At 34.8% G+C, this 14,729-nt stretch overlaps 1 protein-coding gene across 1 annotated transcript; it reads right to left on the minus strand.

Annotated features, from left to right (window-relative positions):
- Positions 1-2,211: 2,211 nt before the first annotated feature.
- On the minus strand, positions 2,212-10,325 carry LOC144569071 (chitin elicitor receptor kinase 1-like). Its single transcript, XM_078319249.1, has 12 exons — positions 10,046-10,325; positions 8,457-8,853; positions 7,968-8,004; positions 7,418-7,575; positions 6,669-6,790; positions 5,992-6,081; positions 5,583-5,679; positions 5,094-5,245; positions 4,268-4,359; positions 3,141-3,294; positions 2,635-2,733; positions 2,212-2,481 (listed from the first exon to the last, which is right to left on the minus strand). The coding sequence occupies exons 1-12, from the start codon at positions 10,277-10,279 to the stop codon at positions 2,374-2,376; spliced, it is 1,740 nt and encodes a 579-aa protein (XP_078175375.1). The 5' UTR covers positions 10,280-10,325; the 3' UTR covers positions 2,212-2,373.
- Between the last annotated feature and the right edge of the window lie 4,404 nt (positions 10,326-14,729).

The following is a 14,729-nucleotide window of genomic DNA, read 5'->3' on the forward strand; positions in this document are numbered from 1 at the left end:
TGCCATGGCGTCCCTGGAATTTAATTTTTTTTTTTTTTTTTTTTTTTTTTTACTGAAATTCTTGGGCTGGGGTATGCTATGGCGTCCCTGATTTTTCAAAAAAAAAAAAAAAAATTTCGTCGGACTTGAATTTGGTATGGCGTCCCTGAGGGACGCCATGGGTCATGTACCCCTTCCTGTTTTTAAAATTTTCACAGATCCATTCTCGTTTTTAATATTTTATTTTTCAATTTTCTTATATATAAAAATTGCGGCAGTAAAATTACATGTATGTATAGTCTAGAAATGACACCTCATTATCCAATAAAAAAGATAGTCGTAATTAAATTCAGGGGCCGATTTAAAATAGGAGAAATGAGAATTAATAGATCCTATTTTTTTTTAATTATAATTTTTTTTTATATAATTTAGAGTAAAATATTATGTAAAATTAATTATTATTTTTTACAAATAAATTAATATAAATTATTTTTTAATATATATTTGATTTCATAATTTAAAAGTCTGATTTTGCTAGCTCATGCGTAAATATTAATAACAAAAATACCAGAAATAACCAAAGGCATAATTAAGGAGAAACCCTGAATCTGTATCCTCTCACATACCTGCGTGACTCAAGCAAATTACAAACAGACGACTAATTAGATTAATATTTTTGGTCAGATCAAAATATAAGAGGTTTGTTTTGAAATTCGTACCAAAATAAAAGGACTAATATGAACTGTCCGTTTGTAATTTGCTTTTGTCAAAGTACCTGGGCTGATCCGAATTCGAGAAACCCTCCCTACAAACCAAGTTCATAAAACCATCTTATTAATTAGTGGGTGCATATCTGCTGAGATTAGGATTGGCAAATAAGCTCGTAGCTCGTGGATCGATCGTGACTCGCATCTAACTTATTCGCTAATAATTCGTTCGTTAGTGGACCGAGCTATTAACGAGCTAGCTTATCACTAGCTTGATCCAAAATTAACAAGTTTGAGCTGGGATCTAGCTCGCTTGCGAACTGGTGAGCCAGTTCGGTACAAGTATGAATTTGTGTAAATTTAGTATGCATGAATTTATTTTGTCAATTACGTTTGTATGAATTTTGGAGATTTAATATTTTAGTATGTACACATTTAGTTAATTATAAACTTAAATTATGGTAATTTACTTTATAATACATTATCTAATATATTTGAACTTTTGGTCACGAGCTTTCATGAGCTGACTCAGCTCTCTCGTTGTCAAAACAAATTAGCCACGAGCCACTTTTTCAGCTCGGATCTGAATATTAACTCGTTCATTACTCGCTCGTTGCTAAAAGCTAAAACGAATGAGCCGCGAGCTTGAGCTTGAGCTTGATCTAGCTCGGATCGAGATGACTCGTTGCCAGCCCTAGCTGAGATACAACACTTAATAGAATGAGCTTCAGAATCCACCCCTCCATTTCCGCTGCTTCCTTGCCCCTCCAGTGCCGAGAAATCAAAAACCTGACATCGAATGGTGATGCGCCGCTTTTCTTGAGGCATGCAACTCCTGAATCGTGTACTACACCCAGGGGCGGAGATAACAAACAACGCTCAATTGATATCTATTTTTTTTTTTATGCATAATTTTTGTATATAATTTAAGTAAAATGTCATGTTATGATTTCATTCTTTAAACGAAAATTATAAAAAATTTATATAATTAACTTTCACATATTTTTTTACCTCTATATTTCGAAAATCTAGTTCTGTGGCTCCGCCCCTAACTCCATCGTAGCGGGTCCTGATGTCAACGTCTTGCTCTTTTGCTCCCTTTTTATACGTATATGAATTCTGGATTTTTTTTTAAATAAAATCAAACTTAAATATTTCAACAAAATAAGCACGCTGAATTTTGTTTTTATTAAAAACAGCTCCACCGAAGCAAAAAAAGTTTTTGCTCCACTGCATACAAAGTAAGCATAGTAAACTGTCTCCACCAATTCAGAATCGGTGGAGCTATTTTTTATAAAAATCAAGTCCAATTTGCTTATTTCGTTGAAATATTTAAGCTTGGTTTTATTTATTTAAGAATCTGAATTTTGCTATTTCGTTTTGAAATATAGATAGAGGTAAGTTATCTACCTTTAATAAAATATTACTTGCACAAAAAAGAAACGTACGTACACAGAGCAGTAACATTCAAATATGTGAAAATTACAACTAAAAAAGACTGCACTAATTCAACAAAAATCATAAATTTACCCCTAGAAAACCTTTTATTATTAATATCCAGACTGAAAACAATAGTTACAATTATCAATCAAAAAAAAAAAAAAATAGTTACAATTAATTTACGTGTACGATAGGATGGAAATAAGTCAACCATGGAGGACTGAGATGCACAAGTTCAAGAGAATTATCAACCAGATATGAGGTCGGCGACGGCCATGAGGGCCACTACCACAGTTCTCATGCCCGGCCGCTTGCGAGGCTCATAATGAGTGCATGCCTTCGCCAGCTGTGCCATCTGTTGCATTTTGTGAAATTCAGACTTTAATATGTCAAAATGCTACCAATTTTAATCAGTGCCATTAACATTCTTATAACACTGTTGAAAGTCATCAGAGGGCAACAGAAGATATACTTGTCCAATTAAAAAGTAATGTATTAACTATGAGACCTTCATTATGGAGTCAATAGGGAAGTCACTGCCAAGTCTAGGATCAACAAGTTTTTTAAGGCTCTCTTTCGGATCTCCATCCATTAGCGCATCATCAAACTGCATAGAATAACAGGAACAATTCGAATTTTGTTGACAAATTTGCATTATTGTCCCACAGCATCAAGTATGCCAAAACTAACCAAAATGAAGCCAGCAAATTAAGTAACTTATTGCTTAAATTGCATTATGATTGCACAAGTTTTGAAGCATAATTGCAGAAGCTGCATTGCATTCAATGTAATACAAAATTAATTAACAGACTTGGTAAATGTAATAGATCCCACTTGACTTGACTGGTACAGCATCGATCAGTCTCCTGCGTGGAGCTTCTTGGTAATATCCAACATGAGAAAATAGTATGTAATTAAATTTTCTCATGGAAAAAAGGGCAAGAGAAGCTTCTACTTGTTTAGTTGTAATTAAAATCAAACAACTTAAGAAAGGTAAGAAGACAAGCGGCGTACCAGGCCAACCAGACCCTTGGCCATGGCTTCAGAGGAAGCATCGCTAGAAGGCTCGATGATGAGGATGGCTCCTTTGGCTGATATAAGCTCATACAATACTACCCCAAATGCATAAATATCTACTTTTGAGGAAACACGACCATATGACCAGTACCTAAGAATAAAACAGGAAACTTTATTCGGAGAAATTATACTTCACAAAGATAAAGGTAACAGTGCATGTGCTCCTACACCCATCATTTCAAATTTCAATCAAGAAAAAGCTGGTTCGGGCAATTTTGTGCCAGTCACGACTCACAATTATGAGAAAGGATGGCTGCTATTTGCAAATACGGAAAATTAAATGGTGGCATGCAGCTTACCTGAGAGAGAGAATTGATTAATTGGAAAAAATATTAATTTTCATTAATTGACAAGGAGTTATATGGAGTACACATCTTTCATATAGGACCCTAGTCTATTACATAATTGAACTTTTACTTTAACTCTCATCACTCCCCTCAAGATAGGCGTAAGGTATCTACTAAGTCCATCTTGTCAAATAATCTAGAAAGACTCAAAGAGCTAAGGCCCTTTGTCAATCCACCACTTGATCCTTAGTCGGAACATGACTCAGCTTTAGCAGTCCACTATCCAGTTTTTTCTTGATAAAAACCTATCAATCTCAATGTGCTTATTCTATCATGCTACACTAGATTATTGGTGATGTTGATTGCTAACTTATTAGCACACCAGAGCCTCATGTGATCAATATGATTGATGCAGGCCTACATCCCAACATGCCGGTCTCTATGAGCAAGTCTAGCACATACTTCCTCTGAGATAGAACAAATCTAAACCCAAGACCCTAGTTAGGGTAAGGGAAAGCCGAGGGCCACACGGACGTCACCCGCCTGCAATCCTAACTCCCCCCTCCCCTCTCCCCATAAAGAAAATGACTCTTTCCCTCCGGCTGCTGGTCAGTCAATGCTGTAGGTGTTGTCGGTCTGCCCACCACTTTCTAGGAAGAGAGTTTTTTTTATGTTGTTTTTAGTTGTTTTTGTTGTTAGATGTTGATTTATGTTTTATTTAATAAAAATTATACCTAACAGTCGTTGCCAAAATAAATAAAAAAATAGAGAAATTACTCGGGAGACATATAGCCAATTGTGCCAACAGGTCCTGTAAAAAAAGATGTGCTCCCCACTTCTGCAAGTTTTGCCAGTCCAAAATCAGCAACCTAACAAAAAATTGTCATTATCAAAACAAGGTGAGTAACCCATTTTTAACCTCTGAAAACTTACAAACATCCTACTTGCTATTACAAAAGGAGAAATACCAATATCCCAATTTGCTTTTTGATGGTGATATTTGGACTTCTCTCAGTAATACCCATTTTTCTTGATATTACCAAGTAAAATATTAGACCATAATTATTTGTATCGCTCTTTATGAACATATAAACCCCCAAGATTATAATTATTACGCAAAACAACCAAACTCTTCTCCATCATTGCAAAAGGGCCCTCACTTGAAGTTCTGGGACTCAATTCCATATTACCAACCTAATTGAATTATGGTTTTCCTCAAAATATAATAAATAATACTTCAAAGAAAAATCAGAAAGGTCGGCTTGGCTTAAATTGACACTAGAGTATTTAGAATTGTTATTACAGTGACTGCAGATATATTTTGAACATTAGGCCAAGTGATAGTCATTATTACAATTATAAAGCAATGCAAATTACCATGTCATTTAGTTAAGACCTTACATGTATATAGTACCCCCTGTAAAAAAGGAATAATGGCCTCTAAAACAGCCTTTACATGAATCTTGGGCTTTTAAGTTATTTGTACTAATATAGGCCATGACAGGCATGTTGACACATTACGACCCTAAAATACTGGCCTGTATATTTTAGGAGCTTATACTGTGAAAAATCCAAACTGAAAGATGCCATGGCAAGTACAGACCTTTGCACAGTTGTTCTTGTCAATCAATATATTAGCAGATTTGATATCTCTGTGGATGTAAACTGGTACAGTGTGCTCGTGAATGTACTCAAGGCCTCTCGCTGAGTCAAGAGCTATCTGCACTCTATTAGCCCATGAAAGAGGGGACCACCCTGCAATAGGTATCAATTGGCAATGATTTACACAAGGTTCAATCCAATTGAACATTTACCTATATATTCCCCATTAGCATTACAAATTAGCAACCAATATTTGTCCAATTTCTATGGTGGCATCTAAATAAAAAAACAAATTAAACCTTATTTCGAGCTTTTGAGCCAAGCTGGTAAAATCTGACATGACCAAGGAATGTATACATTCCACCCAGACCGCATCCAACCCCAATATTTTGAGAGAAAAAGAATGAGTCACAAGATCGTAGAAACAAAATTATTTTCCAAATAGCTTATAATTTCTATTGCATTTGCCTATTTCTAGTATAAATCTTACTTCCTGAGCTGCACAAGTGTTGACTCAAATTGCCGTTCTCAATGTACTCGTAGACAAGGAAAAGCGCACCCTCTATGCAATAACCTATCAAACGCACCTACCATGCAAAAGGGATAATCATACTTTTATTCTTTACTCCAGAAATAATGACGGTATACTTCTATGAAATGACAGAAACAACCATAAAAATAGAGTACAACAGTGGCTTTCATATAGTTTCAAGGTAACTCCCATTATTTTGTTTGGATGTGTTTTAATTTTTTTTTCTTTCATGCAGGTGAAAGGAGATTCTATTCGAAATTTCGAATGCATGACCTTGTAGTTTGATATTATAAAAGAAGTTTCCAAATAAAAGATATTTTGAGAAGATGTTTAAAAGCCAAAAAGAAAAATATCCATGAAATCTCACTAGATTCGAGTGGTGAACATGAGTCAAAACTTTGAGTTCAGCAAGAAATTCTTGAGAGGCCTGAGTTTCCATTTTCTTTATTGCAGCTTCCTACATAGTAAACCATGTAAAGTACTATGTTTCAAACTGAAAATGTTAGAAAGAAATACAAGCCAAACGAGAGTAACTAAAAGAACTACAAAATGATGACCTATGTTTCAGCCCTTCATGCATTATTGCCATTTTGGGTACTTCTTTGTACAAAAAAAATAAAAAGAGTAAGTGCTTCAAGTCTCCAAATGTTATATTGTAACTTGAGCACAAGAAATTATGGGGCTTTTGCATCTGACCAAATATTCTTTTGTATTTGCAGCTAACGACGAAATTTCCTGTACTCACAATAGTAACCAAGAGTGAGAACCAAGGTTCGGCCAACCAGAAACTGACTATTTGCCCCAGACTTTCAAACTACTCGAAAGCTGACATTTAAAAAACATACGACTTTGTTCCATTTTAATTTGGAGTTATAACCAAAATAAGCTCACTTTATAGGGGAAAAGCTATCAATATGTGAAGTAAACAACCTTTACCCATCCTACTAAGCTAACAATCTGTTGCTATTTTCTAATAAAAAATATTGGATGTCATTTTACAAAGTTCCCAAAGAACCAAAGTAGAAAGAATCTGATCCAACAAACCTCTCCTCGGAGCACTGCATAGTAAACAGACCCGAATCCGCCTTGTCCAATCTTATTAGCCATGCTAAAATCATTGGTAGCTTTGGAGAGCTCTTCATAAGAGAACTCTACAGATTTGACAACTGGAGTGGGAGCATTAGCCACCGATGTGTATATGGACAGATTGCATATTAACAAAGAGACGAGCAAAATTATTAGTAAAAGAAAATGAGAACATAAACCAATGCTTACACAATATTAAACAGGTAATTGCTGAGTCAACTCAACCAAGTTAAGGCCCCACATAATTTGCTATAAAGGAATTCAATCAAGTTAATATGAAGGCAAGGGTTAATTAGTAACTTTTTGCTGGATATTAATTTAGCTTTCATTTGTGACCAATTATACACCTATTTGTAAGCCAAAAATGTGTTCAAGGTTAGACCTGAGTTCAGAAGCAGAAACTGTGTCGACTGTCATTTTCATAAAAGGAAGCATGATGTGCAAAAGATGTATTAAAATAGTAAGAATATTTCCAGCATGAAATGCAACTAAGGGAGTAGAACTAAATAATAAATAAATAAAAAGCTGATCAAAGCGAGTTTGGTTGGCTTAGCCCCAGGTTTCCTTTTGGTTGGTTCAATTATTGCAGGTTTTAATTTACATTGCCCCTTGGTTGATTTTAGACCTGATTGTTTTAATCCATGTTTAAGAGTTTATAATATAACAATTCAAAACAGAAGCAACAAAGCGTTAATTTCAAACAGTACCAAGAGGAAGGGGACTCTCTCCAGACACTAGAGGAAGCTCAGATGCCTTTTCGGCCTTCCTTCTCTTGTCCACCAAGCAGTAAAAGACAAGACCTGTTGATACCAGAATAGCTATTGCGCCTATTAAAGTTCCTGTAATGGCTCCACCTGATAAATTCCTGCCCAATTTTAGTATTTCAAAACATCAGCATTGAACAGGTTTCACCCAGTATATTCTGTTTGTACCAATTGTACCAATCATTCAATTCATATCAAATACAATAAGAGTTGTGCCAATTTAATACTTTGCTCTTTCAATTTCTTTTTTAATTTTACTATATGCAACGAAATTTTTATCAGTTACATTCATGTTTCTGCCTATTTTTCCATGTATTCAGCGTGCCCATACCATCAAAGGAGATTTCACTCTCAGATTGTACACAATAATTGAAGATATTTACATTGACAAACCATACAAGCAATGTTATTTTTTTTCTGAGATTATTGCTTGAACTCAATAAACCTTACTGCTTTAAGTACCAATGTAAAAAAAACTAGTTGAAATAATTACCGCTTTGAACTAAGAGCGCGGAAGCTTCCATTAACATCTGAAATAATTATATCAAACCAGAAAAATATTAAGATGCAAATTTATTTATCAGACAAAAGAAAAGAAACAAAAATTAAAACCATACGCAGATTTATGAAAACTTAAATCTATTGCTCAACATTTTCAATATTTTCAGACTTGTCATCGTACCATCATTGAAATCAAAAGTGTCAAAAATATCAATTCTCCTGAAAATAAACCCAACTGGCTAATTACATGTAATACATATGTAGCTACGATATTAGCTACCAACAATATTTAAACACATAATTACTTTTACGTTGTCACTTTTCTGTTCTTAAATGGACCCACCTGGATTTTACTCGTTTACCAAGTATTTACAAATAACTCGTCAATCACCTGGTGCAATTGCAAATTCATCAAAAATACTATGTCTCATCTGCAAAAGGATCATAATAAAAAAAATGTCTAATTAATGTAGAATCTCACCGCGTGCGGGAACATACAGAATCGCTCCCATGGAACTGAAACTTACACCGGGATTATACTCTTCAACTAGCTCTTCTGGTATGTTATATGCAGTCGCAACAGAGCTCAGATTCTCACCAGACTGTAACGGATACGTCTCAAACAACCCGTACTGGTCTGAAACTGACCTGTTCCCACATGAACAGTTCACAGTGACGTTCACAGTAGCACCACTTGGTACATTATTGGCTGGATATGAGTTGAACTTCTGAAGTGAATATGTATTGGTTAAGTTGGCATAGTATTTGGCGACCGTGTTGTATGTGTCGTTACTTTGCATGGTGTATTGGAAGGTGTGACCAAGAAACGAGTTCTCAATACAGTCACAAGAAAAATTTACATTCATGCGTGTCCTGGACTAGATAAAAAATAGTAATATTTTAAAATCAGAAAATTGCACCTATACTCCGTGCCTACTCTTGACATAACTCAACAAATTAATATCTTCCTTAAATAAACAATAGTAGGAAAAACAATTGCTAACAAAATTAATGTATTTGTTAGGTTGGCGTAGTAATTGGTGACCTTCTCGTATGTCTTTAGTTATTAGCATCGTGTATTGGAAGGTGTGACCAAGAAACGAGTTGTCTATACAGTCACAAGAAAAATTCACATTCACACGTCCCTTGGCCTAGATAAAAAATAGTAATATCTTAAAGAGTAAGGCTACGGTGCTACGGCTCAATATTCGAGTTTTCAAAATCCTAACAGTCAATCCGAACCGTTCATCTTATTCTCCATATTAATATGTGTTTGTAGACCAAATTTTACATTTTTTGGAAATTTTTTACTATTTTTTTTAGATAAATAGAAAATCAAATATCTGAATGGTGCAAAAAAATTTAGATCAAGTAATTTTCTATCTATCTAAAAAAATAGTAAAAAACTTTTAAAAAATGTAAAATTTGGTCTCCAAACACATATTAATATGGAGAACAAGATGAACAGTTCGGATCAACCGTTATAATTTGGAAAGCTCGAATATTGAGCCGTAGCCCTCTATGCAACCCATAGCACCGTAGCCTTACTCTATCTTAAAATCAGAAAAGTATCCCCTTACCTCTGTACTCGAATTTTTTTAGAAACTATAAATAAAAAATAGATTTTGCCAAACCAACTTGATTTGTTTTGTTTTTACAAAAACCATAAGAACCGAGATGCCTTTCCGGTTCCCTTTTTTTTGGACCAAATTGTCATTTCAGTCCCAATCGTTTTCACAGATTCCGAGAAAATAATATGTTGAAAAATTGTGAAAATATCTCGGACCGAATTGCCATTTCGGTCAAAAAAATAAAAAAGAACCGAAATGACATTTCAGTTCTTATAATTTTTGTAAAAAAAAAAAAAAGATAATCACGTTGGTTTCACAAAAAAAATATATATATTATTATGGTTTATAAAAAAAATTCTCTCTACTCCGTGCCTACTCTTGGTAGAAATCAACAAATATCTTCCTTAAATAAACAATAATAGGAAAAACAATTGCTAATAAAGTAAATATACCAATATGAGAAAGAGAAGAAACTACTGGAGCAGTGATCAGTACTCACCGAGATTTGATCTTTATTATGGATAGCTGGATTGTAAGGCAAAACCTCGTCGGAAGTCATTTGGAATAGAGAAGCTATAAAGTTCAAATTCAAGTCCAAACCTATAGAAGCTGCGTCTGCAATGTAGTACGAACCCAGTGCGAGATGGCATTTTTTGGGGCACATCGATTCCAATCCACTAAAAAAACCGCTGGCTAAGATCGCTAAAACAAGTATGAATTTTGATTTAATCATGGCTTCCCCCTTCTATTTGATCCGATTGAGAGAAAAGGTCCAAACACCATTTGGAATAGAGAAGCTATATAGTTCCAATTCAAGTCCAAACCTATAGAGAGAAAAGGTCGAGCGCAGTCTTTCTCAGCTTTTACTAGTATACTCTGTACACTGTAGTATTTTGACTAAACACCCTTAATTTTGACTGGTGCTTTGGACTTTGTCGTTTGACTGTTAACCAATTAAGGTAGCTATCCTCAATAGCATTATTATAAAATGCGATTTCTATGCGGTATGCGGAAGATCACCGCATACCGCATATACGGTATACGGCCGCATATGTGGATTTTTATGCGGATTTTAAAATAAAAATTCATATATATTTGGAAAAATAATCTCACAACAAGAATAAAAATACAAATGTTTGTAGAACTATTTTATATCTATTATTCTCTAATATAAAAGCAACATACATATATAAGAATACACAATAACAAGATCATATGCGGATCACATGGGTTCATATGCGGTTCATATGCGGATCATATGCGGTTCATATGTGGATCATATGAACTCATATGCGGTATATGCGGTTCATATGCGGTATGCGGATCATATGCGGATCATATGCGGTATGCGGTCAAAAATTATGCGGCCGAATATGCGGCCGCATATGCGGAACCGTATATTAGATTGTATATTAATTTTCTATGCAGTTCGGAACCGCATACGCATATGCGGCCGCATAGACCGCATTTTGTTACACTGTTCAATAGTCAATCCTACACGTTTCCTTTTAAATCTCTGCCGTACAGGGGTGTCAATGGGTACAATATAGGATGGAACTATTTTCATACCCATAATCAGTAAGAATTGATCTTACCTATATCATATCCATACCTGTTAAGAACATGCCTTACCCTATCCTACTCATATCTATTAAGATTAATGGATAACAAAATGGTAGTGAGTGAATAACGAATAATACAAATATAATAGTTTTACTATTTTTTACAAATAAATCATCAAAACTTATCATGTCATACATATTCAATCACAATTACTAATATCAAAATTAAAATACAAATATGTAATCAATTCTAACTAATAGTTTTTTATGAAGTAAAAAAAAATCAAAATCGCAAATATCTCTTCTAACAAATTCAATTCAATTCATTAACTAAATAACAAAACATTCAAATAAAAAAAGTAAAATGTTTAGCATAATATTATTCTTTCAATAAAATACATACATTTTCTCATGATATAATTTATTTTATATAATTACCCGTTACTCAATGGGTACGAAATAGCCTTTATCTGTACCCATACCCATTTATCTAACAAAAAAAATCTATACCCATACTCATATCCATACCCAATAAGCTAACGAAAAAAAAATCTTACCCATACCCGTCTTATCGAATACGATACGGGCAGAGTAAATGAGTAAACGGGTGTCATTTACACCCCTACTGCCGTATCATAAAGTCCACTCTGACTATTTCTACGTAGCGATCCGCAATTTTTTTTCCACATCCAGCGTCATCTTAGTCTCGTCTAAAATTATTAAATATCAAATGTTGCATGAATTTATACCTCATTATACAAGAATAGATATTTCATGCGTCTAGTGTTTTTACTTGATATTTCTCTTAAATTTTTACTTTTTAACATATAATATTGGTTGGTAACTGAATGTATTTTTTTTTTTTTTTAGTAAATTTGGAGGTCAAGCCACCAAATTATTTAATAACTCTTGTTATTATAATAAATGATTTTTCTCATCTAGATTTCGAACTCATGACCTCTCACATAGAGACCATGTGTCTTTGTTACTAAACCAAATGCTAGTTTTTGTAACTGAATGCATTAATATTAAACATTTTAAAATCAGAAAATTGCACCTATACTCCGTGCCTACTCTTGACATAACTGAACAAATCTCTTCCTTTAATAAACAATAGTAGGAAAAACACTTTGTCACTCTCCCCCATTCAAACCACTTTGTATATTCTCTTCCTTCTTTTATATTTCGCAATTTTCCACTTTTTTACTCTCCCCCATTCAAACCACTTTGTTTTTTCAACACACGCACAGGGTTTCCAACCTGGAAACCCAACCACTGTAACCATTTGAGGTTAATATAAACAAGGGCTAAATCCTAGTTGTTTCTCAAAAAAAAAAAAAAAAACCAATAGTAGGAAAAACAATTGCTAACAAAAGTAAAAATACCAATACGAGAAAAAAGAAGAAATTACTGGAGCAGTACTCAGTACTCACCTGGATCTGATCTTTATTATTGATAGCTGAATTGTAAGGCAAAACCTCGTCGGAAGTCATTTGGAATAGACTATATAGTTCAAATTCAAGTCCAAATCTATAGGGGTCGTTCGGCAACAAAGGATTAAGAGTAAAGGATTAAGAGCGCTAAGGAACCGATGTTCGGTTGTCTTAATCCGTGGGTTTTGCTAAGGAAGCTAAAGGAAGGGGTATGGGTGCCTTAAAGTCCGGACAGAGAATTAAGATCCGGGCAAAAGGAAGCTAAAGGAGGTGTTCTTAATCCGCGCTTGTAACACTGTGAACTTTTAAAATTCAGATTTAATTAAAATAATAAGTGGTTAAATCGAATTATATATATATATACGTATATACGAAATTAGTGACGTGGATGGTGAACAATAATTATACGATTAATTGTGTTAAGAAATAGGAACAATAGGTGTTATATAAATCATTTAAACAATATCGAACAAGTGGAGGGTTTATTTTGCAAAAAGACCACTTACAAGTGGGGGCCCCTTGTCATTCTTCTCTCTTCCCCTCCTTCCTTTCTTTTCCTGCGCCCCCTCCCTTTTCCTTTGCTTCCGCCAAGAGAGACAGAGAACGAGAGAGTGAGAGAGAGATCTAAACCCCCCGGTGACCGTATTTCACGAAAACGGAGATTTAGGAAGAGGAGCTCAAATCTCGTACATCCATCCGTTCCATCGGTAATTCCCCTTTCTATTTCTCTCTCATTTCGTGATTCCTTGTTTTTAGGGTTTCGGTGAAAACCCGTAGAATCGTACCAAACTTATTATTCCGTGCCTTTGTTGTTTCTATAGTGTAAATTGACTGATTCCGTGTTCCAAAGTGCCACTAAATTTCCAATTTACGGATTTTCCCAAATTTCTCGATTCCGTGTTTTTAGGGTTTCGGTGAAAACCCGTAGAATCGTACCAAATTGATTATTCCGTGCCTTTGTTGTTTCTAAAGTGTAAATTGATTGATTTCATGTTCCAAAGTGCAACCAAATTTCCAAATTACGGATTTTCCCAAAAATTGATTAGGGTTTAAATTGTAAAAGTGCCGGAATTTAATAAATTGACCTATGGATAGATCCTAACGAGCACGACTAGCGGGATTGACGAGCTTACCGAGTCACGAGATCACGGACCCTCTACGTGCCCTACATAACCAGGTGCGGGGGTTCACGGGATCTGTTTTGGGGTTTATTCGTAGAACTAAATAACGGTGCATATTATTATATTTATGTTGATTGCTTGATTTAAATAAACTGTGCATAGCATGTTGAATCTCTGATTGAAAGCATTTGTTGCCGCATTGCATTAATTGTGATATTAGTGTAATTGAATTGTATAACTGTTATGATTCTCATGTTGGTACGGTTTATCGATTGTTGATCTGTCGTTTTGAATAAGTGAGTGGAACCACAGTATGACTTGGATTGATTGTGTGAAGTGAACAGAGTATCATAGTGGAAAGTCTAGCTAGCTACTAGACTTTCATCCAGGACCCTTATGCGCATCTGGAGAATGGCCCAAGTGAACCCAGTACCGGTTGGGTAAGGAAAGTGCAGTGTAATTTTAGGTAGAACTGTGGTTCAGTGGTTCAGTGATTCAGTGACTCAGTGAAAGTGTCAGTGATTTCTTATTGAGAAAAGTGATATTCTGTTGCATATTCGCGGAATATGCCCGTGTATATTTTAAGTGATGAATTGATGAGATTGTATGACTTGAAACCAGAAAATAGAACTGTTAAGCCGGAGGTGATCGATAGTTGATATCTGTACCTCATAACCAGACTTATATATATTATATCTGTGAAACCAAATCTTTCTGGAAATTCGTTGATTGATGTTGATTTTTGTGAATTGAAACCCGTTTGAATCTATTCCCGGTACATGTGCATTTATTATTATTGGTGAATAAGTAAATAGATGCCCTATTGCTAGTGTATTTAGTTCTGGTGATGGATTTCTCACAAATCCAGTAGCCATTTAAATTCCGCACTGAGAAAACGGATGACAGGTTTTCTCACCCCCTCCCCTCGGGGAATTTTTCCCTTTGAACTGATATGTGCAGGTAAACGCGAGTGAAGTGGGACTCGGGCTCGACTCGTGAGTATAGGCCGAGCTAATAGGTTATGCCAAACCCTTTTTATGCCATTTTGAATGTGTAGTTGAAACCGT

Source organism: Carex rostrata, chromosome 18 (genome assembly GCF_964058835.1).
Source record: "Carex rostrata chromosome 18, lpCarRost1.2, whole genome shotgun sequence".
Taxonomy (NCBI): domain Eukaryota; kingdom Viridiplantae; phylum Streptophyta; class Magnoliopsida; order Poales; family Cyperaceae; genus Carex; species Carex rostrata.

Bases quoted from the DNA above. Each gene is read 5' to 3' on its own strand.
- LOC144569071 (XM_078319249.1), bottom strand. From the start codon at position 10,279: ATGATTAAATCAAAATTCATACTTGTTTTAGCGATCTTAGCCAGCGGT. The intron at 8,854-10,045 runs GTGAGTACTGAT...TTTTTTATCTAG, and splicing joins ATAATAAAGATCAAATCTCG to TCCAGGACACGCATGAATGT. The intron at 6,791-7,417 runs GTACTGTTTGAA...CTCCCACTCCAG, and splicing joins AGAGAGTCCCCTTCCTCTTG to TTGTCAAATCTGTAGAGTTC.